Consider the following 23,219-nt stretch of genomic DNA (forward strand, 5'->3'; position numbering starts at 1 on the left):
GGTCACTCCCTTTTTCCAGCGAGCATCATTCGTTTCTTAGCTCAGTCCTGTGGCAGCATGTTGGTGATTATGGCTTAGAAATCAGAAGTGTAAAACTGGATACCATCAGCACTGCAGAGATGCATGCTTATCTTGAGTGCATTTTAAAGAAGAGTTAAAAAGATGGTATTCTGCTGGTGAGATGAGTTAATCACTGTCGGTCATCTCTGAAATGGCCAGTTAGATAGGAACAGAGAGAATAAGAATAGCTCCTTTCACTGTGTAGAACAGTGATAGTCTGGTGCTTCACATTTGGTTACACTAATTCCTAATTTGTATTAATTCCTTTGTTAGTTTAGCTAATGGATTAGTGAACTGCAAGCTCTTGTTAACCTAGTGTTAACTGGTGTGGAAGTCTAGTGTATTTCTATTCTAGCAGTTGTCACTTTTTTATGTATGGTGTTTTCTAGATAAAACCAGATAGTTCTGTGTAAATGCGAAATTAATGTTTTAAGACTTGTCAGACACTAAGAAATGTTGCCTTTAATAGAAGTACCTCTTAAATGTATTTAGCTAGTTGTGGCTGGTAAAGCGGTTGGATGTCAGGATGGATTTTTTCACTCTCTCCCTGGAACTGCATTATTAATAGCTTTCTGTAACCTGAGACCAGGTTGCTCAGAGAGGTTGTGCATTTCCGTCCTTGCAGCTCTGCAAGAACCAACCTGGTTAAGCTCCGAACAACCTGCTGTGACCTCAGAGCTGGCCCTCCTTTGAGCAGGAGGCTGGACTAGAAACTTCCCATGATCCCTTCCCACTGGAGTTGTCCTGTGAATCTATAAATAAAATTAAGAACTCTCCAAAAAGTCCAGATCCTTGAGTGACTGCAGGTGAAGGTATCATGGTTGTAAGTCCTCTTGGGTTTAGGTGGGAATGGCATGACCTCTTGTGCTTTTAATTTTTGCTAAATCTGTGCTGTTCTTAATAGCAGTGTGGAAAGAACATTGAAGCAGGGAAAGTTGTGTCACTATCACTTAACATTCTCTGCAAACAATTGGTCTGATCCTGAGAGTCAGGTACCCTGGCTCTGTACAAAACTCTGGTAGTTTCACTGTACTTTCTGCTGTTTGTGGAATGGAAGACTAAAAAAAAAGGAAGAAAATGTTGGCTTTGTAGTGTGCTTTTCCTCAGAGAGCTTCTTATAAATTTTTACTCATCATCATCTTGGTGCCCCTGGGGAAAAACTGGGATTGCCTCTGCACTCTTAGCAACTGTAAGCTAATTTATGTAGTAATTAGATGACATAAAGTGCAAGCAGACAAAATATGTATAAAAAAATAAAGCTGCATGGTAAGAAAACATGAAAGAGATAGCTGTAAGTGTCTTTGAGGAAAAAAGGGCGTACATTTAAAAAACTTAGCTTCCTACTTCTTTTAGTGCTCCCTTTATCGTGATCCTACTGATGGGAAATGTTAAATATTTAAGATCTGACATTACTATAATGTCTGTTTAGTGCAGTAAAGATTTAAGTATTTTACAGTGAATTTCAACTTTAAAGAATGAAAGTGCTTTTCAGACTGTTACAGGGAAAGCTGTCAGTGAAACTTGTATTTAGACTGCATATCACTTTTAGCTGTAACAGCCTCTTGCAACTGGTTTGCAGCAAGCTAGGTACGAAAATCTTGATATCTAAGCAGTGCCTTTTCTTCATCCCCCGGGAACCTGTTGAGCTGTGTCAATCTCACTGTTGGACTTCCCAAATTAAGCAGGTGTGCCAAAACCATTGAGCAGTTTCCACAGCCTTGGTAGTCTTGATTCTCAGTGAGACTTGCTAATGTTATCTGAGGTGATGCGACGTCTTATGAATACAGACTGTTTTGGTACATGCCCTCAAAGGAGTACAGTTAAAGCCAGGTGTGCCTACCCCGTCTCTGTCCTTTTCTGACTTTTTCTGTCCTTTCTCCCTGGAGATGTAATATTGTCTCCATGTGGAACATGCTGGTGATCTTCATTCCTGTAGGAAAAGTAGTGAATGATTCCATCCCTAGTTTTGAGGGCAGCATGTGTCTGTGTAATTTAGAAACACTTAAATCCCTTTCTGACAATATAACTGTAACATTTTTAGTTTTGGTGTACAATACAGATTGGTACAACAACAGTAATTTAATTCCCTTCTTTTACTGGAATGTTAGCTTATGCTAACCTTGGAACTGATTTATATGGCTTGCATACATTTGTAATAATTGCTAGCCAGTGTCCATTTGTGAAGATAAGGTTGTGACTGTCAGAGTTAGTGCTATCAGTCTAATGCACTTTGCTTTACTTGAAGCCCTTAGCAGTTTCCCTGAAATAAACTGGATGAGTAATACAGATTGCAGATCTTAGCAGTGGAGGAATACTTAAGTCCACACTCATTGGATTTAAATAGAAAAGTACTTCCAGGCATTCTTTGACCTTTCAGTGATATGAGAGTGAATCTTCAGATGCAACCAAGCTACTTCAAGTTGTGTTTTTTTCTGGTGACTTAATGATTATATATTGCTGCTTATCTAAAGATAGCCAGTAAAAAAATGTGTAAGTGTTCTCCATGTACATTTGTTTCATCTTGATAAAATAGGTAGCTAACAAATAATATTACTGACTGAAAGGAATGGAACAGCATTTTAACTGTACCATGTATACATTCAGATACTTGACACATGCTGTGAATGTTTACTTAAAGTACATGGATGTTATATTTATTTGCTTTCTTAAAATTTGAATAGAGTTGAATAAGTTATGCAAGTCTTACTTTTTATATCATAGCTAGAATGGAGGCTACTGGGAAGGAAGTTCTTTGAATGTTCTTGACACCAAGATGTGTCTATTACCATGATTATGTATCTCTTAGAAATATTATCACCATGATTTGAAAATGAAATACATGTAGGAAGAAGCCTGTGAATTACATTTTGTGTTTTAAAACAGGAAAAGGCTGACAGGAAGGGTATGCCTACTGCTGCTTTTATGGGTTTGACTCATGGCTGGATTTTTTCTGAATGGTTGATGTGTTAATGACTCTCTTGACATGTTTATTTGCTTACACTCTCTACTGCCATGAAATAAAATGTTGGTGTTTTAAATAAGCAGCCTGCCTCTTTCTTTTGGTGCCCGAATGCATTTAGATTTTTATAAAGTACTGTAAATACTGTTCAATTTTTTATCAGATGCTTCTTCACCTCTTGTGTATTTAGTTTCACTATGGTTTTGGGGTTTTTTTTGTTTGTTTATTCCCTAACCCTGTTTTTTTAAATTAATTTACTATAGAGCTGATAAAGCAGATGATGAAGATGATGAAGATCTAACAGTGAATAAAACATGGGTACTTGCACCAAAGATTCACGGAGGGGATGTAACTCACATACTGGACTCTTTACTTCAAGGATATGACAATAAGCTTCGGCCAGATATTGGGGGTAAGCCAATAAAATAACTCAGTAAATAGAAAACGTGACAAGATAGTGTGCATTTTATCACAGATGGCAAAAATTGATTTAATACAATTTTTAAAACTTAATATAGCAAGCTAAATATAATAGCAGTAAAATTCAGTGTCCTTCTAGAACTGGTAAAAATAATGTTCTACGCAAGAGCAGATTTTTTTTTAATGCTCTATTTACAGTCTTTTTTATGTAAAGCATTGATTTTTGTGGACATTAGGCAATCTATAATAAAACATTAAAATACAATTATAGTTTGCTTTGTTTAACTAAGATCTTCCGGCAGAAAGAATTGTAGATATAAACCAAACATGATTATTTAAAAAATTGGTCTTGAGTCTGTAGGAGTTATTAAAGATTATTCTTAGATATTTTTACTCTTGCTGTAGAAAGTGCATTGTAAGTGTGTATTCTGAGCAAAATTAACTCAACCCACTTCTTCCATTCACGCAGATTTTGAAAAACTTCATAAGAATCTAAAAATATAACTTTGGACTATATCTTTTCTGGCAAATACAGAAAGGAAGACTGCATTACCAAATGTCAGACTGCACTAGCAGGAAAGCAGTTTTGTCTTTCAATAGTGAGAGCATCAAATTGCATATAGTTATTAAGTATAAATATTTGGAAGAATCTTGTGTTGAAAACATAAAATATGTGAAACCTTGCCAGCTCTTGTCTACCATGTGCATGCTGGATCAAAGTAGAAAAGAGGATTTATTTTCTGAGTTTGTTTCCTGAACTGTGAAGGAAGAAGTGTAGGACATAATTATTTGCTAAATACTTGGCATTCCCTATCAAAGTAATGTTATGTAAGTCTTTAAGCTGTTTATATGATAATACAACAATCTAGACTTGTTTCATTTATGTAGGAGAACAGAGATGCAATCTCAAACTAAGTATTTTCTTTTGAAAGCTTCTGTCAAATTGTTTTCTTCCCTGAATTTCTTAGTTCTCTTTTATTGTTGACTATTACCCTGAAGATGATGAATGGCAATTTTTTTCTCACTGTCATAATATAACCACATGTGAATCTCATGAAGTTTTTTGTAAGTTTTGCTTTCACATTCATTTAATTTTATAACTGCAAATATTTAGACAACAGGAAAGGTCTTCCAGGTTCTCAATGTGTGACAGCTGTACAGTATTTCTTTTTTTCTTTCTTTTTCCCCTGACTGCTTTATGCAACAGACAGCAAAGGCATTATAAGGGAATAAACTGTCTCCTCTAGAATGCCTTCTAATGATTAGCTGGTAGGTGGGGATGAAAGAAAAGAGAATCCTGTTTTTCTTCTTTCCCCCTAAAATTAAGAAAGAAATGGAGAGAAAATAGAGGAAGAAGTGTTTATTCTGAGCTGTCAATAGATTTAGACCGTTATGGAAGAATTATGGTGTAATCCTTACCTTCACTTTTCTGATTATGTACTGAACTGTACATAGGGCAAGAACTCTGCCTTTTTGTGAGTAAGTGAGTATACAGCATTTTGGATTCCAAATAATCAGTTCCTGAAGGAAGACACTTAGTTCTGGCTTCTCTCACATAAATGCTCCCTTTGTTTCCCTTCTTCACTCTTTTGATGTAAAACAAAACTCAGTTCATTCAGCTTAGTCTGCTTCAATTATATGGATAAAATCTGGTGTCAGATTCCACATCTTCAGTGTATATGTCAGTACTTGTACAACAAGCTTATTGAACTGGAATTCTAATTCTAAAGAACATTTTTACTATTGAATTACGAAGCTCATTTACAATAGTTACAAAAATTCCTTCCTTTTTTTTTTTTTCTTTCTTTTTTTTTTTCTTTCTTTCTTTTTAACCTGAACTTTCTGGGTTTGCATACCAGGGCAGAATTTTGTTTTCCTCTTGATTTTGACATGGAATTTCCGCATCTCAGATTAAGATAAGGGATTTCATTGCTAAACATCCATTTACTTGAGGGAGATAAAATCATAGAATGGCTAGGGTTGGAAATGACCTTAAGATCATCTAGTTCCAACCCCCCTGCCATGGGCAGGGACACCAGACATTAAACCATGTCGCCCAAGGCTCTGTCCAGCCTAGCCTTGAACACTCCCAGGGATGGAGCATTCACAACTTCCTTGGGCAACCCATTCCAGTGCCTCACCACCCTTACAGTAAAGAACTTCTTCCTTATATCCAATCTAAACTTCCCCTGTTTAAGTTTGAAGTTGTTACTCTTTATCCTATTGCTATGGTCCCTAATGAAGCGTCTCTCCTCAGCATCCCTATAGGCCCCCTTCAGATACTGGAAGGCTGCTATGAGGTCTCCATGCAGCCTCCCCTTCTCCAGGTTGAACAGCCCAGATTTTCTAGCCTGCTTTCATATGGGAGGTGCTCCAGCACCCTGATCATCCTTGTGACCCTCCTCTGGACTTGCCTCAACAACTCCATGTCCTTCTTGTGTTGAGGACGCCAGAACTGTACACAGTTCTCCAAGTGGGGTCTCACAATAGCAGATGATAAAGGAGAACCAAATAAAATTGAAACATCAGAGGCAATACTGAAATTCAACAGGAGAATGCCACACTTTGTCATTTTCTCTTTGTCTTACTTAAATAACTTCTAAGATTAAGAATATTTAGCAAGATTTGAAGGAAATTGAAATACAAGAGCAAGATGTTTAAGAGCACATGCAGTGAATGTTAGTGGTACTGGATGTGTGCACTGCATAAAAATGATGGAAATATTAAAAGTGGTGGTTGGAGTATTTGCTAAAGATGGGTTTCTTTTAAAGGAAAAGGTAAAAGAAGTGCAGAGAATAAGGCTCTGTCTTCATCAAAATCACTTTGAAAAAATTCTTCAGAGTTGGAGCTGGTACCCTGCTGTAGGCACTTGAGGATGAATTTTCAGTATAGGTAACCATATAAGTAATACTCTTAGATAACTGGTTGTGAAAATTATGTTATTCCATAGAAAACTGTAGCAAACTGATGGCCTGTTATTTCTGAATGTCATAGTTGTGTAATTCATTTGCTGAATAACTGCTTTATCACCAAGAAGAAAATGTTACAGAAAACATGTTCATATAAAAAATAAGACTCAATAAAATTATCAAAAGTCTTAGTTTAATCAAACAGCATGAAAAGTAAATACCAAAAGGTGATGTATGTTAGACCCTCATTCTAAAATGATGAATTGTGGTAAACTATGGAAACCAGTTAGTGAATTTAGGTGGACTGACATGCTGTATGGCAATATTGAGGATGTGGAGGGGTGGGGGAAGGTGTTTTAAGATTTGTTTCTATTTTGTCATTATCTTCTCTGATTTTTGTAGCAATAAATTAAACTAATTTTCCCAAGTCAAGTCCCTTTTGCCCATGACAGTAATTGTTGAGGGATTGGCTTGTCCTTATCTCGACACACTAGCCTTTTGTTACATTTTCTTTCCCCCTCTCTGAGGAGCGGAGTGATAGAGTAGCTTTGGTCACCATGTGGCATCCAGGCAGGGTCAACCAACCACAGCCTGGGTGTAATGCAGCATTATTTCTTACTAGAAGGACAGCAGTACATGCCTGCTGAGAGAGATTTCTTTCCAGGTCTTGTTGCTTGTTTGGAAGTTCATTCTTGCCCTTGAATTCGAGGCCTAAGAGTACTTTGTTTACTGTATCTCTTGGGACAATCCTGTCCTCAGCTACGTGCTGGTGTTAGATGATGTCAATACCTGTCAAACCATAGAATCATAGAATAGTTAGGGTTGGAAAGGACCTTAAGATCATCAAGTTCCAACCCCCTGCCATGGGCAGGGATACCTCGCTCTAAACCATGTCATCCAAGGTTCTGTCCAGCCTGGCCTTGAACACCACCAGGGATGAAGCATTCACAGCTTCCTTGGGCAATCCATTCCACTGCCTCACCACCCTTAAAGAAAGAATTTCTTCTTTATATCCAGTCTATATTTCCCCTGTTTAAGTTTTAACCCATTACCCCTTGTCCTGTCACTACAGTTCCTAGTGAAGAGTCCCTTCCCTGTATAGCCCCCCTTCAGATACTGGAAGGCTGCTATGAGGGCTCCACGCAGCCTTCTCTTCTCCAGGCTGAACAGCCCCAACTTTCTCAGCCTTTCTTCATATGGGAGGTGCTCCAGCTCCTTGTGGCCCTCCTCCGGACTTGTTCCAGGATTCTATGCCCTTCTTACGTTGAGGACACCAGAAATGCACACAATACTCCAAGTGAGGTTTCAGAAGAGCAGAGTAGAGGGGCAGGATCACCTCCTTTGACCTGCTGGTCATGCTGCTTTTGATGCAGCCCAGGGTACAGTTGATTTCTGGGCTGAAAGTGCACACTGAAGCCGGCTCATGTTCATTTTCTCATTGACCAGCACCCCCAAGTCCTTCTCTACAGGGCTGCTCTGAATCAGTTCTTTGCCCAACCTGTAGTTGTTCCTGGGATTGCTCCAATCCAGGTGTAGGACCTTGCACTTGGCATGGTTAAACTTCATGAGGTTGGCATCAGCCCACCTCACAAGCGTGTCAAGGTCCCTCTGGATGGCATTCCTTCCCTCCAGTGTATCAACTGAACCATACAGCTTGGTGTCATCGGCAAACTTGCTGAGGGCACACTCAATCCCACTGTCCATGTCACCAACAAAGATGTTGAACAAGACCGGTCCCAACACCTATCCCTGAGGGACACCACTCAGTACTGGTCTCCAGCTGGACATTGAGCCATTGACCACAACTCTTTGCATGTGGCCATCCTGCCAGTTCTTTGTCCACCAAGTGGTTCATTCATCAAATTGATGTCTCTCCAATTTCGAGACAAAGGTGCCATGTGGAACAGTGATGAATGCTTTGCACAAGTCCAGGTAGATGACATCAACTGCTCTGCTCCTGTCCATGAGTTCTGTAGCCCCATCATAGAAGGCCACCAAATTGTTCAGGCAGGATTTCCCCTTAGTGAAGCCATGCTGGCTGTCACCAAGTACCTTGTTGTTTTTCATGTGCCTTAGCATGCCTTCCAGGAGAATCTGCTCCAAATTTTTCCAGGCACAAAGGTGAGATTGACTGGTCTGTAATTCCTCGGGTCATCCATTTTCCCACAGTTTAGTCTAACGAAGAAAACATGTCAAAACAGGAAATCAGAAAATGTGGGTAGATCTCTCTAGACTGGGCTTAACAACCTGGTTCCCTGTGTACTTAGCTGTTACGAGCTGATGAACTACCTCTTGGGGACAGCTGCCCCTTGGTGCTCTCTCTGTCTGTTGAGTTGCAATCTGCTGTCTTCTCACCTTCTTACTTTACTCTAGCCTACCTCATGTTGTCTTTCAGTGTAAATATTTAAAGTGTGCAAGCCTTTTTCTCCTTCCTTAGAAGCTTCTGTACGTTTACAGTGCTGTTCTGCACTTCAGGATGTGTTAAATAGCCACCTTCCTTCTCATAGTATTTTCAAGGTTGATACAAAACTTTTAAAGTAAAATAAGAAGGATTCACAGTAGAAAAATCTGAAACCATCTTTCATTTAGCTCTTTGTGAAGTGTAAATGAGCAATAGTAATTATACGGATGTCAGGAAAGTATTTTCCTCCAGCATTTGTTGTTTTCATGACTCTTACCACTTCTAGTTCAAGAACACAAGAAGAATGAACTCTTTTTTTTTCTGATTCACAGTACTTTGCTCTGTACCATGCAGAAGAACTGAGGTAGCAGAACATCCTGTTCCAGTCTTCTTGAATTGGATCATTTGGGTCAATTAAAATAATTTCAACTGAGGCAGATTTTCAGACTCTTCATTGGCTCTTAATAGCTCTTCTAGTCTTACTCAGAGCAGTATGGAAAAGGCAACATTACAGGATAGCCATGGCACATTACAGGATAGCCATTGTGGCAGATCAAGTGCTGCTCACTGCAAGCTGAAATTTCATAAAATTGACAAAGTTCCCATTAAAAACTGGCTTGATGAAAGATATAAAAATTTAGTTGTTAATAAGTAAATATCAGTGGGCTGTCTATAATGGGGTCTCACAGGAAAGTCTTGATCAAGAATAATGATATTTTGAATGATTTTAGCAATAAATTTCTGTACTAAAGTTGGCGGATGACAGACTGTTGGAAAGGAAGAGGCTGTATCTGCAGAATAATCAGCTCCTTCAGTAAAACTGAAAATACAAAAACTGAGGGGGAGAGGGGGAAGATGGAGGAAAGAGAAGCAGCCTGTGGGTCATATTCTAAGGTAAGATTCTGCATAGTAAAGCAGTGACAGCAAAGGCAGACTTCAGAGGTGACCTTAAGCACTGTGTGTAGGCACTTGCATCTAAAGAAGAGGTTTGAGACATGGCTGGGTAGTGCTGAAAGCAAGAGTAAAAGACTTGAACCTCAGAACAAAACAAGATGTCCTAACACTGAAGAGAATTAAACATTTCCTATTAATAAGGGAGAGAAATAGTGAATTCAGCATTGCTTGAACAATGAGGCAGGATGCACTTTGATCCACCTCGTTTCCTACTCTAGCAGTCGGGTTGCTGTTACATAGATAAACATGGTTGCAGAATTAAAGGAATACATACATTATGTATGTAATTTGCATACATAAAGGTGTATGTAAATTATATTACATTTTACATATATGTATAAACACACGTGTATTACATACTAATAATTTCTTTGATTTTTTTCAGTCTGGGGATGTGACTTCCTGTGCTGCCCCCATTCCTCTATGGGCCCTGCAGATGGTGAAAACATTTGCAGCTCAAGAAGTACTTCCTTTCCTCCCCTGCTTCAGGAAATAAATAGATTTCTAGAGTCTGTTTAAACTTTCTATGAATCATGCTGGGGACAGGATGGTGACCAAGTGACTGTGCTCTGTGGTCGTGTAGAAAATCTTTTGTGCAGCCTCAACGGTGTGTGTTGCTGTCACGCTCAGTGACTGGATTTGGAATCAGGGAGAATTTCCTCCCAAGTGAGACTGGTGGGACAAAGGAATCTTAGGATATTTAGGAAATATATCTTGACTGTCACTGTAACTGGCAAGGATGTTAATGATACCCTGTTTCTTTCTGTGTGTCTGATTTTTAGATTTCTAAGATCTGAAAAGTCCTCTCAAGGTTTTTGGTTTGTTATAGAGCACTTGTGTGATCTTTGATCGTTTGCAATATAAAGAAATCAAATCTGAAGACATACAGTCCCTTTCTTAGGAAATCAAAGTGCCTTTTTGTTTGCACCGTACACCTTTTCCACCTGCAGATGGACAGAGATGCTTCATTTTAACATGCCGCAGCATGAAATAAAAACCAGCAGAGCTTTGTTATTAACCCTCTTAATTCCACTGGGACTAGGACATATGTACTTTTGTGTCCCCATTTTGGCTCTCCAGTACAAACTGGTACTTGGAAGAAAATGTTTGGTAAATTGATGAAGTTAAAATGCATCCTGACCACTTCTCTTAGTCCCGTCCCCCACCCCCCCCACCCCCCCGTAAACCAGTTTTGAAGAAAAAAATGAATTATCTGTGCAACCTGTATTTCAGATGTGACTTTCATGGAAAGTCACTTAGACTTTATGCCCTCCTGCAAGTACACAAAGAAAGAAAGTATATTTTTTAAGCAGTTAATTTTTGTCTGCCCGGTGAGAGTGGTTTTAAAGAAAAATACATTTTGAAATGTTTAACTTCTAAATTACTTTAACTTCAGGAGCTTTAGTTTAGTGTTTGAAGCAGTGTATCAAGCCAAATAAAAGACATTAGTAGTCCTTAGGTACTGTAGTTGCATGAATTGAAGAAACCTGTGGTGAAAAGTGGTGGGTTTTGTTGGGTTTTATTTATTTAGTTAGCTAGTTAGTTACATATTTTCAGTAGGAATCAACAGGAGGCACTGCACATGGATTCGTTACAGCTGATAAACATATCTGCTCCCAGACCTGATGGGTTTTTGTATGAGCAGTTTTTCCCAAACATTTTTTCTATTTCTGATTAGGTTTTTATGTTGGAAAACACATTTTGGATTTGTTTTCTTTTGGTTTTTAATTCTTTTACTTTTTATGCCTTTTATATCTAGTTGTTCAAAAAGCACTCGTGGAGATTGCGTTATGAAGTAAAAAATTTTTGTTGACAATTCTAACGATTCGTATGGAATAGGGAGCCAAGTCATATATGATCCTTCCCAGAATAAACAAACCAGAGATTTAATTATTCTGAATCTCATAAAAGACTATCGGATTTGTTGTTATTTTAATAAGCTAAATGATTCTAACAATGTACATAGTTAATGAAATATGTAATTATTATGCTTATTGTTTTGTTCAGTGAGAACGACAGTGATTGAAACAGATGTCTATGTTAACAGCATTGGCCCAGTTGACCCAATTAATATGGTAAGTTCTGATTATTGTCAGAAAATATTATTTGAATGATGCTATAGATTAATATTATTAAATACTTATAATCTTATTCAAAGAAGTTTATTTTTTACTGTATGTTCTTATGCTGTTGGATATGCTTGTGATTATTGCAGAAACATGCTTAGACTGTATTTGAAATCATTGTAATTTCAAAAGTATATCTACTTTAAAAAATGAGGTCACACAGAGGTTGTTGCTTCAGATCCTTATTTTGGTTTGTGTTGAATATTTTCCCTATGTTTGTTTACAGCTGATTTATCTCTAGCCCAGTATAATTTCCTGGAGCTACTCTTCAAAGGTTAAGAAAAATAACAGTTGAACCAGACTTGTGAATAAAACTATTTTCAGTGCATTGATTTATTATTACTTTTTCAAATTCACAGAAAAAACTGAAATTAACACTTTTTTTTTTACCAAGAAATGTTAGACCAAATGATCCTTGAGGTCCCCTTCTGTCCTGGTATTCTGTAATTCTGTGGTTGATTCCTTTGTCCTCCTTTTTCTATGTGCATTTAGTCTTACGGGCCCGTTTGTGGGGTGTGTGTGTACACATAGCTGGTTTCTTCAGAAGTTGAGCAACATGTCTTATCTAGTTTTTTGTAGAAACATGATCTTGAGATCGAACCTATTTGGTACCAACGCTGAAGTAACAGCAGTTATGTGTTAGTTAGGTTTGTGACCTTTTTTCAAATCACTTAGCTTTTCTGTCACGATGTGCATTGTATGAAATGGTAGTATTGGAGGCTTTAGAAAGGTCTTGTTGCATGACTTCCTCTAGGGACTGCTTCCCAGCACTAACACTGGGAATGGTCTTCGAGTGAGTTTGACTTCAGCCCCCTCCCAACTATTTTCTTTTCCTTCTGCCTACGGAATTGCTGACAGTATTGAATTTTCACGGCAGAGAAGCCTTTTGTTCATTCTGAGGCTGTATACTGTGTACAATATGCCAATGTAGGGGGCTTCTGAACATTTGGTGAAAGCACTGTAATTCCGATTATTATTAAGGATCCTGTGGTTTACGTGTATGTCATCATGCTTCGGTGGGGAGTATCAGCTTTCAGTGATGGAAAGCAAGGCAGGAAAAAACAGTAGTACTTAGACACTGTGGATAGAAGTGCCAGACATAGATGATGCAGATCTGTTGCAAAGGATATCCATTCCAGCATAAAAGTCTAATAAGCTTAGGGTTGTCATTTTCTGGGGCTGTGTCAGGGAAGCCCAAGTCTCAGACCACACTGAATGTAAAGAAATACATAAAAGTGCAGAAGAGTGATGGGGTGGGGAAACTTTTTGATTTCCATGTCTGGTGTAAGTGGTATCTTCAGTTTTGGCTGTCTTCCTGTTGCAGTCTTTCTCTGTTTTGTCTCTCCATCCTATCCTATCCTGAAGGAATGTATTGTGGGAGCAAAATATGTGGACAGAATTACCTGTAAGGAGGATATAGCAAATGGTAGAGGCTTCCTTTTCCAGTAACTTACATTTCCAGAAATATAAATTCTTCAGCCTGTGGCCAGTGCATACCCTGGAACTGAAACAGCTTCAGTTTTCCTGTTTTAAGGACCCAGCATGTGGCTGGCTTTGCAAGGTAGCCTTGCCCCATACTCCATGCCCTTTTCTTGTCTCTGCAGCCCCTGGCAATCTCCCTGCTGCTATGTACCATGGCCTCTTCTGTGCCAACAGCTATCTTCTGCTTGCTCAGCAGTTATCATGAACTGCACTTTCAGTAATGACAGTATCAGCCATGGGACTACATGTTACTCATTTTTGAGATCTCCACACCTGCTAGAGCTGTCATAGAGCTAGGTGTGCTACTCTCATGGTACTAATAAAAACCAGTCCAAGGTAAGGATAGCACCATGTCGAAAAGGCAAATTATTTCATTAGAGAGCATGATCCCAATAGTTATAATGTATGTCAGATGAATGTTTATCCCTCTAACCCTGATATCTGTTAAAAAAAAAAAAAAAGGCAAAGAAGCTTTCCACCAGAAGGTAGTAAGGTAAAGGCCATTAAGACATAAAGCTTCAAAAAACTATTCTATATTTTAAAAAATGGGCAGAGAACTACATAGAAAATAAAATTACAGTCTGAGGACACTATGGCCTTCATAAAAGAGCAATTGCTTTCACTGGGTTTGGACTCCAGGAACAAGAAGCATCTGAGCATCACTACAAAAATAAAATGTTTGTGGGAAATAAATCCATATATATACAAATAATTTAATTAAGGTTTCCTAAAAAGATGTTTTTAATTTGGGGGAAAAAAAAGGTAATTACAGATTTGACCCTGTAAGCTCTCTTCATTAGGAAGGCAATATTGTTTGAGATTGTTAACCAATAATCCCAAAATTGCTTCAATTTCAAAGGCTGTCTTTAGCCCTTCATTTGATCACTTAATGTGAGAACACATATCTGTGATTCCCCAGTGGATTACTCATTTGACATATACGTTAATTCACTATGGCAAATGATGTCCTTCATCTTAGTTTGGATGCAATATGGCATCATGTAGACAGCAATTTTTCCTAACAGTGATGCTGAAGCAGCATATCAAGGGAGTATGTTTGAGAGCTTCAGAGGACACATACAAGAGGAAATGGGTTTATTTTTGTAATGCAGTCTGTTTTCCTCTTGCTTCTAGTAGATTTTCACATTTATGAAAGGAGTGCTTTAGGTGTACATATGATGTTCATTAGAATTCGCTTTTGAGGGCTGTTGTGTTTTGGTTTTCACTATTCAACAAAGATCTACTCAAAATTGTAGACAGTATAGACACTCCATGTTTAAGAGATGTTTTTCCACAGTATGTGATCTCCTCAGGCAACTACAACCTGAGTAAACATTTTTAAGAAAGTGTCTGCATATTTATGCTTCTAATACTCATTAAGTCTAAACATTTTTGAACATGTCTTTTAGTGCTAAACTGGGCTATGCATTGTGCAACGATCATGTAAAATGCAGCTAAGTGCATTTTTATGGCCAAAGTCTTGATTCTTAAGAGCTCTGCAGTGGTCTAGGGCTTTCTTAGAATGTAGACATGTGATGAATATTTAGAGCTTGTTTTCCTTGTCTGCAGACCTCATTCATAGAATCATAGACTGGGTTGGAAGGGACCTTAAAACTCATTTAGTTCCAACCTCCCTGCCATGGACAGGGATAACTTCCACTAGAGCACGTTATTCAAAGTCCAGTCCAGCCTGGCCTTGAATGCTTCCAGGGATGGGGCATTCAACTGAACACTTAATGTAAATGTTCTAGGCTCTTCCTACCTTTCTCTTGCCTTCCAAACTAGGGCCAAGATGAAAAAAAAAAGTCAGTTTGGTGGTACTATTTGGCAGAGTCTGATGTACGGTCAGTGTTTTGATCTGTGTTGCCTGTAGGTCTCATTAGTTTTCTCTGCCCTGTATTCATCCCCCAAACCCTATGTGTGCATAAATGCGCAACATTTTGTGCTGCTGGTGCCCCAAGGGACCTGGGGAGAACCATGCAAGTGCCACAGCTTTTGTAGTTTGACAAGATGAGGCAAGTGTGTGAGTCAGTGGGTTGGGGAAGGCATGGTGGCACTTTAAGGCGTTTTCACCTTCCTTTAACTAAGGGAATACCTGATCTTGTAATTTCTGTTTGACCAACACTCATATCAATAAACAACAGCTACTCCAAATGAGAGAAGGTTTTGGAGAAGGATTCACAGGAGCAGCTCCTTAAGTGAGGAGCAGTCTTGCATCACTGTGTCAAAAATTAAGAGCAAACAGAAAAGTTTGTACTTTCCTTGTCCTTAATGTCAGTTTAATCAGGCTTCATACAGGAAACACTAGAGCAACGCTCAAGTAACAAAAAAGGGGAGAGGATTAGAAAGAGTCAGATCAGTTTTGTAGAGACACAGAGACATCATGACTGATAGATTAAAAATGAGCCAGAAAAAGTACCTGTTTGTCTATATCTGTGTATACTTGCATAAATATGTACGTTTACAGAAAAAAAATCAAAATTAATTTTCTTTTTTTATGTGTTTCTGAGTCCTGATCTAACATTTTGAAACATTATTGTATCATTGCCATTTTAGTGTATTTGAGGACTATGTATTCTTTTCTTCCCTTGCCGTGGATGCAGATGATGCTGTCTATTCAATTTTAGTATTTATTAATGGAACTTTGTATTAGAAAGTCCAAACTGAAAATTCCAGGATTAATTCTGGAACCAATTCTGTATTTCACTGAAACAGTTTGGTTTCTTTGTTATTCCAACATTTCTGTCCCTTCTGTAGATGATTTATCTTTTGTCACGTTTTTTCACTAGTTATCCGTTGAAGGCTGCTGTGACCGCAAGCTGAAGGCCATGCTTTGAAGCCTAGCACTCTTATTTTTAACAAGAGAGTAAACCACTGAACAAATCAGATATTTACAGATTGCACAATGTGCTGCTTTGCTACACAGACTGCACAGCCTGGGCACTGTTAGGATACAATTTTTTCTGTGATAATGTGCCATTTATGGCTTCATGTAGAATGTGCTGATGGTGAATTTTAAGTAACCTTTGACTTATGAATTCCATTTTATTCTCAAGTTGCAGCAACTAACAGCAGATTTTTAATTTATTGGAGTTTTTTTATGTATTCAACTGTCAATGTGTTTGGTATCCTAATACATATTGTTCAGTTTTATTATACTTGTGGAGGATGCTTTGTGATCAGGTATGTTACTGCACTTATTCTATGAATCACTGAATTTGTGTAGAAGGTTTGAAGGTTTTGTACTCTTGCTTTACAGTGCCAGGAAATTTACATTAAGCACACTAGAGTATAAATAATACTGTCCCAAAGATAAATTATCTGAAGCTACCCTGAAATCCTGTACTCAAAGACTGCTACTCTTGTGTGCATTATTCTGTAAATTAATGTATTTTTAACTCTGAATTAAATTGAATGTTTTGTTAATGAATAGTATCTAGCATAAAGGATGAGGCTTAGAAAAAGACACAAATAGATATCAGAATTAGCAAAGCCCTGATCCTACTGTTACCTAGGCATGTACTTCAGTTTACATGCATGAACCATGTCATGTTGATTTAAGGATTCAACAAACACAATAGGAAAAAAACCTAAGTAAGGAGTGTACAAAAGGAACGATATGAACACTCTCCCCATCCTGGTCTGTCTGCTATAGAGAACTGTGTGTCAAAGTGAACACAGTTCCATACAAGAAACACATAATAAATCACGGTGCTATCAAAATGCTGCAGTATACAGTAGTATTTCAGGACTAGGTGAACACTGCTTGATATGGCTTGTCATGGTTTATGAACTGCATTTGAAGCTTTTCCTGGTGGTTGGAATTTGAAGAAGACTGTCTTGAGGAGAACCATTGTCTCTATGAGCTTTATGATGACAGACTGAAAGGAAGAGCATAAGGGATGCACTTCTGACATATATCTAAGAAGTTATGAGGTTTCCTAAGGTTGTGTTGGTTCAGCATACAAGCACTGCAATTTTCTGAGACCCAGTGTGTATGTTTTGTGAAAACTGATTCAGTTCTTTCAAATGGCAGGAGTATCTGTTCATAAATGAGGACAGAAGTACCAACAAGTCTTTAAATATTATCTGTCTCTTACTGTACATCTTTGAAGTAAGGTAGAATAATATTTTTTTTTCCCAACGTACCCTTTTATTTTGATTAGGGAAGATAGATTCCAATCATTTTGGGCCTGTCAGCACTGCAAGTGATTGGAGTTAATTGACTGTTACTCAGATGAGTGTTTGAGATTGATGGACACCGTGTTCATGTACAGCAGCTGAGCAAATAATTCTTCAGGAGGCTTGAGCATTGTTTTTTCTTTATTATGAAATATATTTTAACTGTTAAAAACCACATCTGTTAGTATTTCTCATTTTACCAGCTCTAAAAACTTGAGTGATATTTTACACATACAATTTCATGAATCTTCTCTCTTGGGATTTTTTTGGGGTGGGGGCAAGCTGGAATTGATTAGTCTTGTTCTTGCAGGCAGCTAGTTTGCCTGCTGCTATTGCAAGGTAGCTTTAAGCTTGTTCTGTTTAGTTTCAGGGGAATTAGCCAAGTATAGGCAATATTCTGCTTACACTGGCTCAGCACAGCAGTTCCTGTGCCTCTCCCAATTTCTGTGATCATTTTGGAGGGAATGGCAAGGGGTGACTGAAAAAGCAGCTGTGGTACAGCAGACAAATACTGCAATAGCCTTCTGAAACCAAACCAGAATACAAGCGTCTTTTATCCCCCACTTTAAACAGCATGCAGTACTTTTCCCATTTTCAGCTACATTTTATTGGTTAACAGATAGGAAGTGAGGAGAAGTAGTAAAGGTTCAACACAAAACTCCAGAAAAACTATACATTTTGCTGTAAAATATGGCCTGATTTCTGTGTGCCATTTAGCAATGCTATAGTCTGAGGCTGTAGTCTTTTTGTGCTGTGGTTTATGCACAACTGGTTTTGTATAGTTCCATTGTATCACTTAAGCCACAGTTGGCTTGCTTTCAGTATTAATAATAATAATTTACTTCTCTGACTTCAATACAGTATGATAGCTTACTGGTGGAAATCCACTTTATATCATCTCAGATTCTTAGTACCCACAACCTGAGCAGTAACAAGACTACCTTTAAAGTACCTGAAAGTTTAGATGCTAGTACTGTCTATTTGCAGAAGGCTAATTTGTTAAAGAAATAGCAGAAGTGCTGAGTTGTTGATCTGATTGGGAGTAGAAGACAGTTCTGAAAAGCTTCCTTTTTTTCTGTGGTCAGTTTGCCAGTGTATTGTGAGTTAGTCACTTAATTTCTCATGTTCCCAGTGCTTGATCTATTTAGGTGTTGACATGAACGTACTTCTTAATGCTCATTCTTTGGCACTTCTGTGCAGGATGTCTTCCATGGTCACCTTTGTCCTGCTTTCAACTGCTTCTTTTCATGCACAAATTCAGCACTATCTCTGTGCCTGTTGCCTTCTTTGTGTGTCTGCTTTTGTCCAATTTGAAATACTGCCTTGTGTCACTCATACCTGTTCATAGGTATTTAGTTAGCTCAGTAGGGCTAAATCACAGCTTTAGATCTTCCCAAATTTTACCCCTTCCACACAGTTGCTGAGGGTAATCATTAGTCTCTATGTCATTGAGGCCTGAAATCTAAAAAATTTCTGTGACGTGATAAATCTTAGAACCAGGTCTTTTAATGCTGCAAATTCTGAGTGCAGAGGGCTTTTATCTATATTTATTTTTTTATCCGTCACATGGAATCCCTTGTCCAGACTCCCATTGCTACGCTAACATATTTTTGTAACTTTTCCAGTTGCACCCTTGCTCCATTTGTGCTCTGTAGTGGTGTCCTACAGAGAGAATCTTCCACTGTTTCAACTGAGTCATTTCTTGCTCAGGTGGTTCTTCAGTCTCCTCTTTCACTGGACCTCACACATAAACAGTTTCCTCTCACTTTCAAGGCACTTCAAAGCCTATCCTCAACCATTTATTGCTCCCCCCACCTCCCCACCCCAAGAGGTCATTTCCCGTCTCAGATCTTGTTAGTTTCTGCTTGCATTCTTTCAACTTTTCATACCACTTTCTCCCAACCTGCCCTTTAGGGTTGAAAGAAACTCTCTATAAATGTCTGCAAAGCGGTTTCATTGTTTCTCATAACTTTTTTTTTCTTTTTTTTCTTCTTTCTATGGAGGTTGCAAAATATCACAAACAGTTGAGCTTTTGTTGTGCTAAAATCCCTACCTGTAATTCTGACTGGGTTCTTTGTTTCATGTTTCTTATGCCTCTGTTGTCTTTCTGAATCTTGTCTTTTATGTTAAATTCAAACCTCCTTGCAGAGGATGTGTATCCTGCATAAGCAATATTGAGTGCCTGCACAATTCAGTTGTGATCTGAGATGATCTAAACAAAAAATGATGTTAATAGAACCACCACATAGCACTTCACCAAGAAGGTAAAGGTATTGACTAGTTCTAAAGTTAACTCACCAGTCCTTCACTCCTGCTTTTTTCCCCACAAACTGCACAGACTGTTTGGCTGCTCTGTCATACAGTTTATTGTTACTTCTGATGCCTGAATACCCTATCCAAATACTTTGTCTGCTTCTACTGTGGTTGTCTCCCTTGTATCTGCAGCTGAGACAAGCTACACTTAGTTCTTTGTCTTGTACCTCTTTATGTCGAATAGATTATAACTATTTTGAGGAACATTACACACCTGTTCTTTGTTATTAATTCCTAGTCTGTCTGTCTATATGGTAATTTGTGATGCTGTATTCCACTTCCAGGAACAATTCTGTTGGCCTAGATTTGAATTGCCTTTTGGGGAAAAAAGGCAGGGAATGTACTTTAATTGTTATGATAACTTGTAACAGCTTGTTGTGATAGAAACTGTCCTTGGCAATGGCTTCTAGCATATGGGTTTCATTGCCTCCTTTGCTGCTGTGCTCCAGAGGAAAGCTGCTGTTGTTCACTTGCCTTTATGATGGCTAGTGCCAGGATCTGTGCTGACATTGCAAAATGTCATTATCTGATAAAAGCTGGACTGCAGGAATGGAATTTTTCTCTTCATAGTGCATGCTGTGGGAAGTTCACTTTACAAAGCAGGGTTTCTGGATGCCCTTTTTGCAGCAGCACCTCCAAGCTGTTTAGCAAAGAACCAGACCTAGTCATGGGAAAAATGTTGCCCTTACTCCCTTTTAATAGGGGTTACAGCACTGACAAAATAGCTATTAAGAAAAACAATGTGCTTTTGCTAGTAAGTGAATGTAACTTCCCTGACTGTTGATCTTGGCTTTTATTATTATTATACTGTTGTTTTATGATTTGAAATTTCATCTAATTTTATATAGTCTGGGTGGTTATTTCAACCACTGTGGAGAATGCACATCTAAACCACTTCTTGTTGAACTGTTTTGGATTGTCATTCACTGGCATGCAGTAAGTACTGCATTTCACCTTTTTGAGTAATAGTAGTGTCTCTACTGTAGAGGGTTATCCCCACAAAGGGTGATACCGTTGAGGCCAGGAAGTAAATAGAAGCTCTTTTAAGAAGTTCTTAACAGTTATTGATGCTCTTCCATCTTCAGTGTAGCAGGTGACTGATATTTGGAGTTGTATGACTTCCTCATCAGAAAGCTAAACTGATAGTTCTGCTGTTTTTCATGTAGGTTGGCATATCTTACAGGAGTTGCAGGGTAGAAACCAAACTCAGATAAGTCTTCTTGCCATCAGTACTGATGTCTGGAAGCATAGCAGGAAAACCATGGAAATAAACAGACCAAACAGTAACTGTGCAGTTAATCTTTCTTTAAAAAACGCTGCAACATACTGAATGCTCAGGTATTGTATTTGAGACTTGATAGCTTACTTATAAAAGGAAGTTGTAGAAAACCATATATGCTTGAGGAATGTACAGCTTTGTCACTGAAGTTGTGGAGCAGTTTTGACTGCCTGAGTCTTTCTAGTTACAAGAAAGTAGATTTAGCTGCTTGAACTTAGGAAGTGCACTTAATGAAGCTGATAAATCACTATTCGCAATCTCGAAGCCAAACCCTTAATCCATACCAGTATTCACTCCTGGGTTTTTAATATATGTGTATGTATTTATGTCTGATTTTTTTCTTTTGTTCTGAGTTTTCTGGTTCTTTCTGTAGTTTAATGTTTCTTTATGAGTGGCAGTAGCTGAAATAGTCAATTTTCAGTTGAAAAGCAAACCAAAACTTTTTGTATAATTTTTGCTGTGGGAATGTATATAGATTTTATCTATCTATCTATCTATATCTATCTCATCTACTTCCTCTCTGGATGTTCATTTCAAATGGCCAAAATCTATGCTGATGAAATAAAAGCAGAGATTTTGCTGAAGTGCTTTACTTACTTTTCTAGCTAATCTTTTCGTTATTGGCAGGATTTTAATTATAGTTTGTAATCTACAAAGTATTGAGATAAATCTTGCAAAGGCAAAATTTTATTCATATTGTTGTTCGCATCTGTCACTTTGCATGTTCAAAATAAGGACTGGATAAGCACAGATGCAAAATTATGATGTGAAAAGTGATCGTTTTTTTTTCTGAATTGTGACTATCTAGGTCTCACTGCACTCCCTTACCTTCTGTGGGTATGATTTGCCATATTTCCACTTACTCTGTGCATACATTCTCCAGTGTGGTTACCTGTACGGTTATAACAATCTGACTGGTTAAAAGGTTCTAGGAGTAGGTGCTGTGCACTTCTGTTCAATGTATTTCCTGCAGCCCCCTCTTCCACAGCTGCAGTATCAATAATGCAGTATTACACTGAGTTCCAGTTTAAGGAATTAAAAAGCTGAATAGAATGAAGAAACATGGGGAAAATATCTTGAAGCTGAATAAGATTGAAATCACGTCACGCTTGGTAATTCTGAGTTCAGGGGCTCCCTGTGAAACAGATTTCTGAATCAGCTTGTTGCACTCTTGAAAATTCTATGTGCCCCTCAGGTGAAATTTTGAATCTGTGAGAAAAGCTGGGGTGGGCTTCTGAGTAAAGATAAAATGACAGGAGTAAGTTTTTATTTTTTTTTTTTTCTCTGAAATTCACTGGTAATCAACTGTATTGCAGGCCTGTGGTTTAAAAACACATTTTTTTGAGTTCTGAGTCTGGTTTAGGGTCTTTCCACTGCTTTTGTGTTTGGCCCCAGGAAACTAAGCCACTCTCTTCCTGTTCTCAAACAAAATGTGTTGTAGTTATTGTAATCCAGCCAATAATTTAGCTATGCATTGCTTGACTTCTCCACACTTTTCACTGTGGAATATCAAATCAGTTGTGAGACCGCTAGTCAAAATATCCAAGAAAAATGTTTTTTCTGCTTTGTGAGATTTTTTCCCATCCTTATTGATATTATGTTGGAATCTGTGGGAGGTGGGTTACACTGCGAAACAATCATGTAGGATGGTATCTGCCTCCCTTTAACGGCTTGCCGATAAATCTAATCCACTGGCCCATTTTTGTGTCTAATTGAACTATGCATGACAGTGAGACTGATATTGAGGATTCCATTTATTCCCATACAGTAGCTATTTCTACTTTATTTGAAGTAATTACTTTTATTTATTAAATGATTTTCTCTCAGACTGTGCACCTGCTTGTCAATACTCAGTTTGTTCACTGCCTGGCCCTTTAATGGTAATCTCTGATTAGTCAGTATGTTCCCAGCCTTTGGAGATTGTTATGATCTTTTAGAGGGGAAAAAGATGGAGGAGGATTGCAGTTATCTGTAAATAATAAGGCAGGTGGGCTTTTTATGCAAGCTGTGCAAAAAAGAGGTCAGTGATGTAATCAAATGCCAAATATGAGCTGCGTGCCATGATCATTGAACCCTGTAAGGCTAAATATAAATAAGTATGCATTTTGCTGTTACTGTGACTAACACAGCCATA

General features: G+C 38.1%; 1 protein-coding gene across 2 annotated transcripts in view; it reads left to right on the top strand.

Annotated features, from left to right (window-relative positions):
- Nucleotides 1-23,219, top strand: part of GABRG1 (gamma-aminobutyric acid type A receptor subunit gamma1) — a 59,241-nt gene that overhangs the window by 17,152 nt on the left and 18,870 nt on the right. For both annotated transcript variants that reach the window (XM_061346153.1, XM_061346152.1), the window contains exons 2-3: nucleotides 3,283-3,431; nucleotides 11,711-11,778. In XM_061346153.1, the coding sequence (XP_061202137.1) occupies nucleotides 11,776-11,778 (3 nt within the window). In that variant the 5' untranslated portion in view covers nucleotides 3,283-3,431; nucleotides 11,711-11,775. The remainder of the gene's footprint in view (nucleotides 1-3,282; nucleotides 3,432-11,710; nucleotides 11,779-23,219) is intronic.

The sequence above is a fragment of the Neopsephotus bourkii genome, unplaced genomic scaffold (assembly GCF_033783945.1).
Source record: "Neopsephotus bourkii isolate Nb327-2 ecotype Australia unplaced genomic scaffold, CSIRO-AGI_Nbou_v1 NB_259, whole genome shotgun sequence".
Taxonomy (NCBI): domain Eukaryota; kingdom Metazoa; phylum Chordata; class Aves; order Psittaciformes; family Psittacidae; genus Neopsephotus; species Neopsephotus bourkii.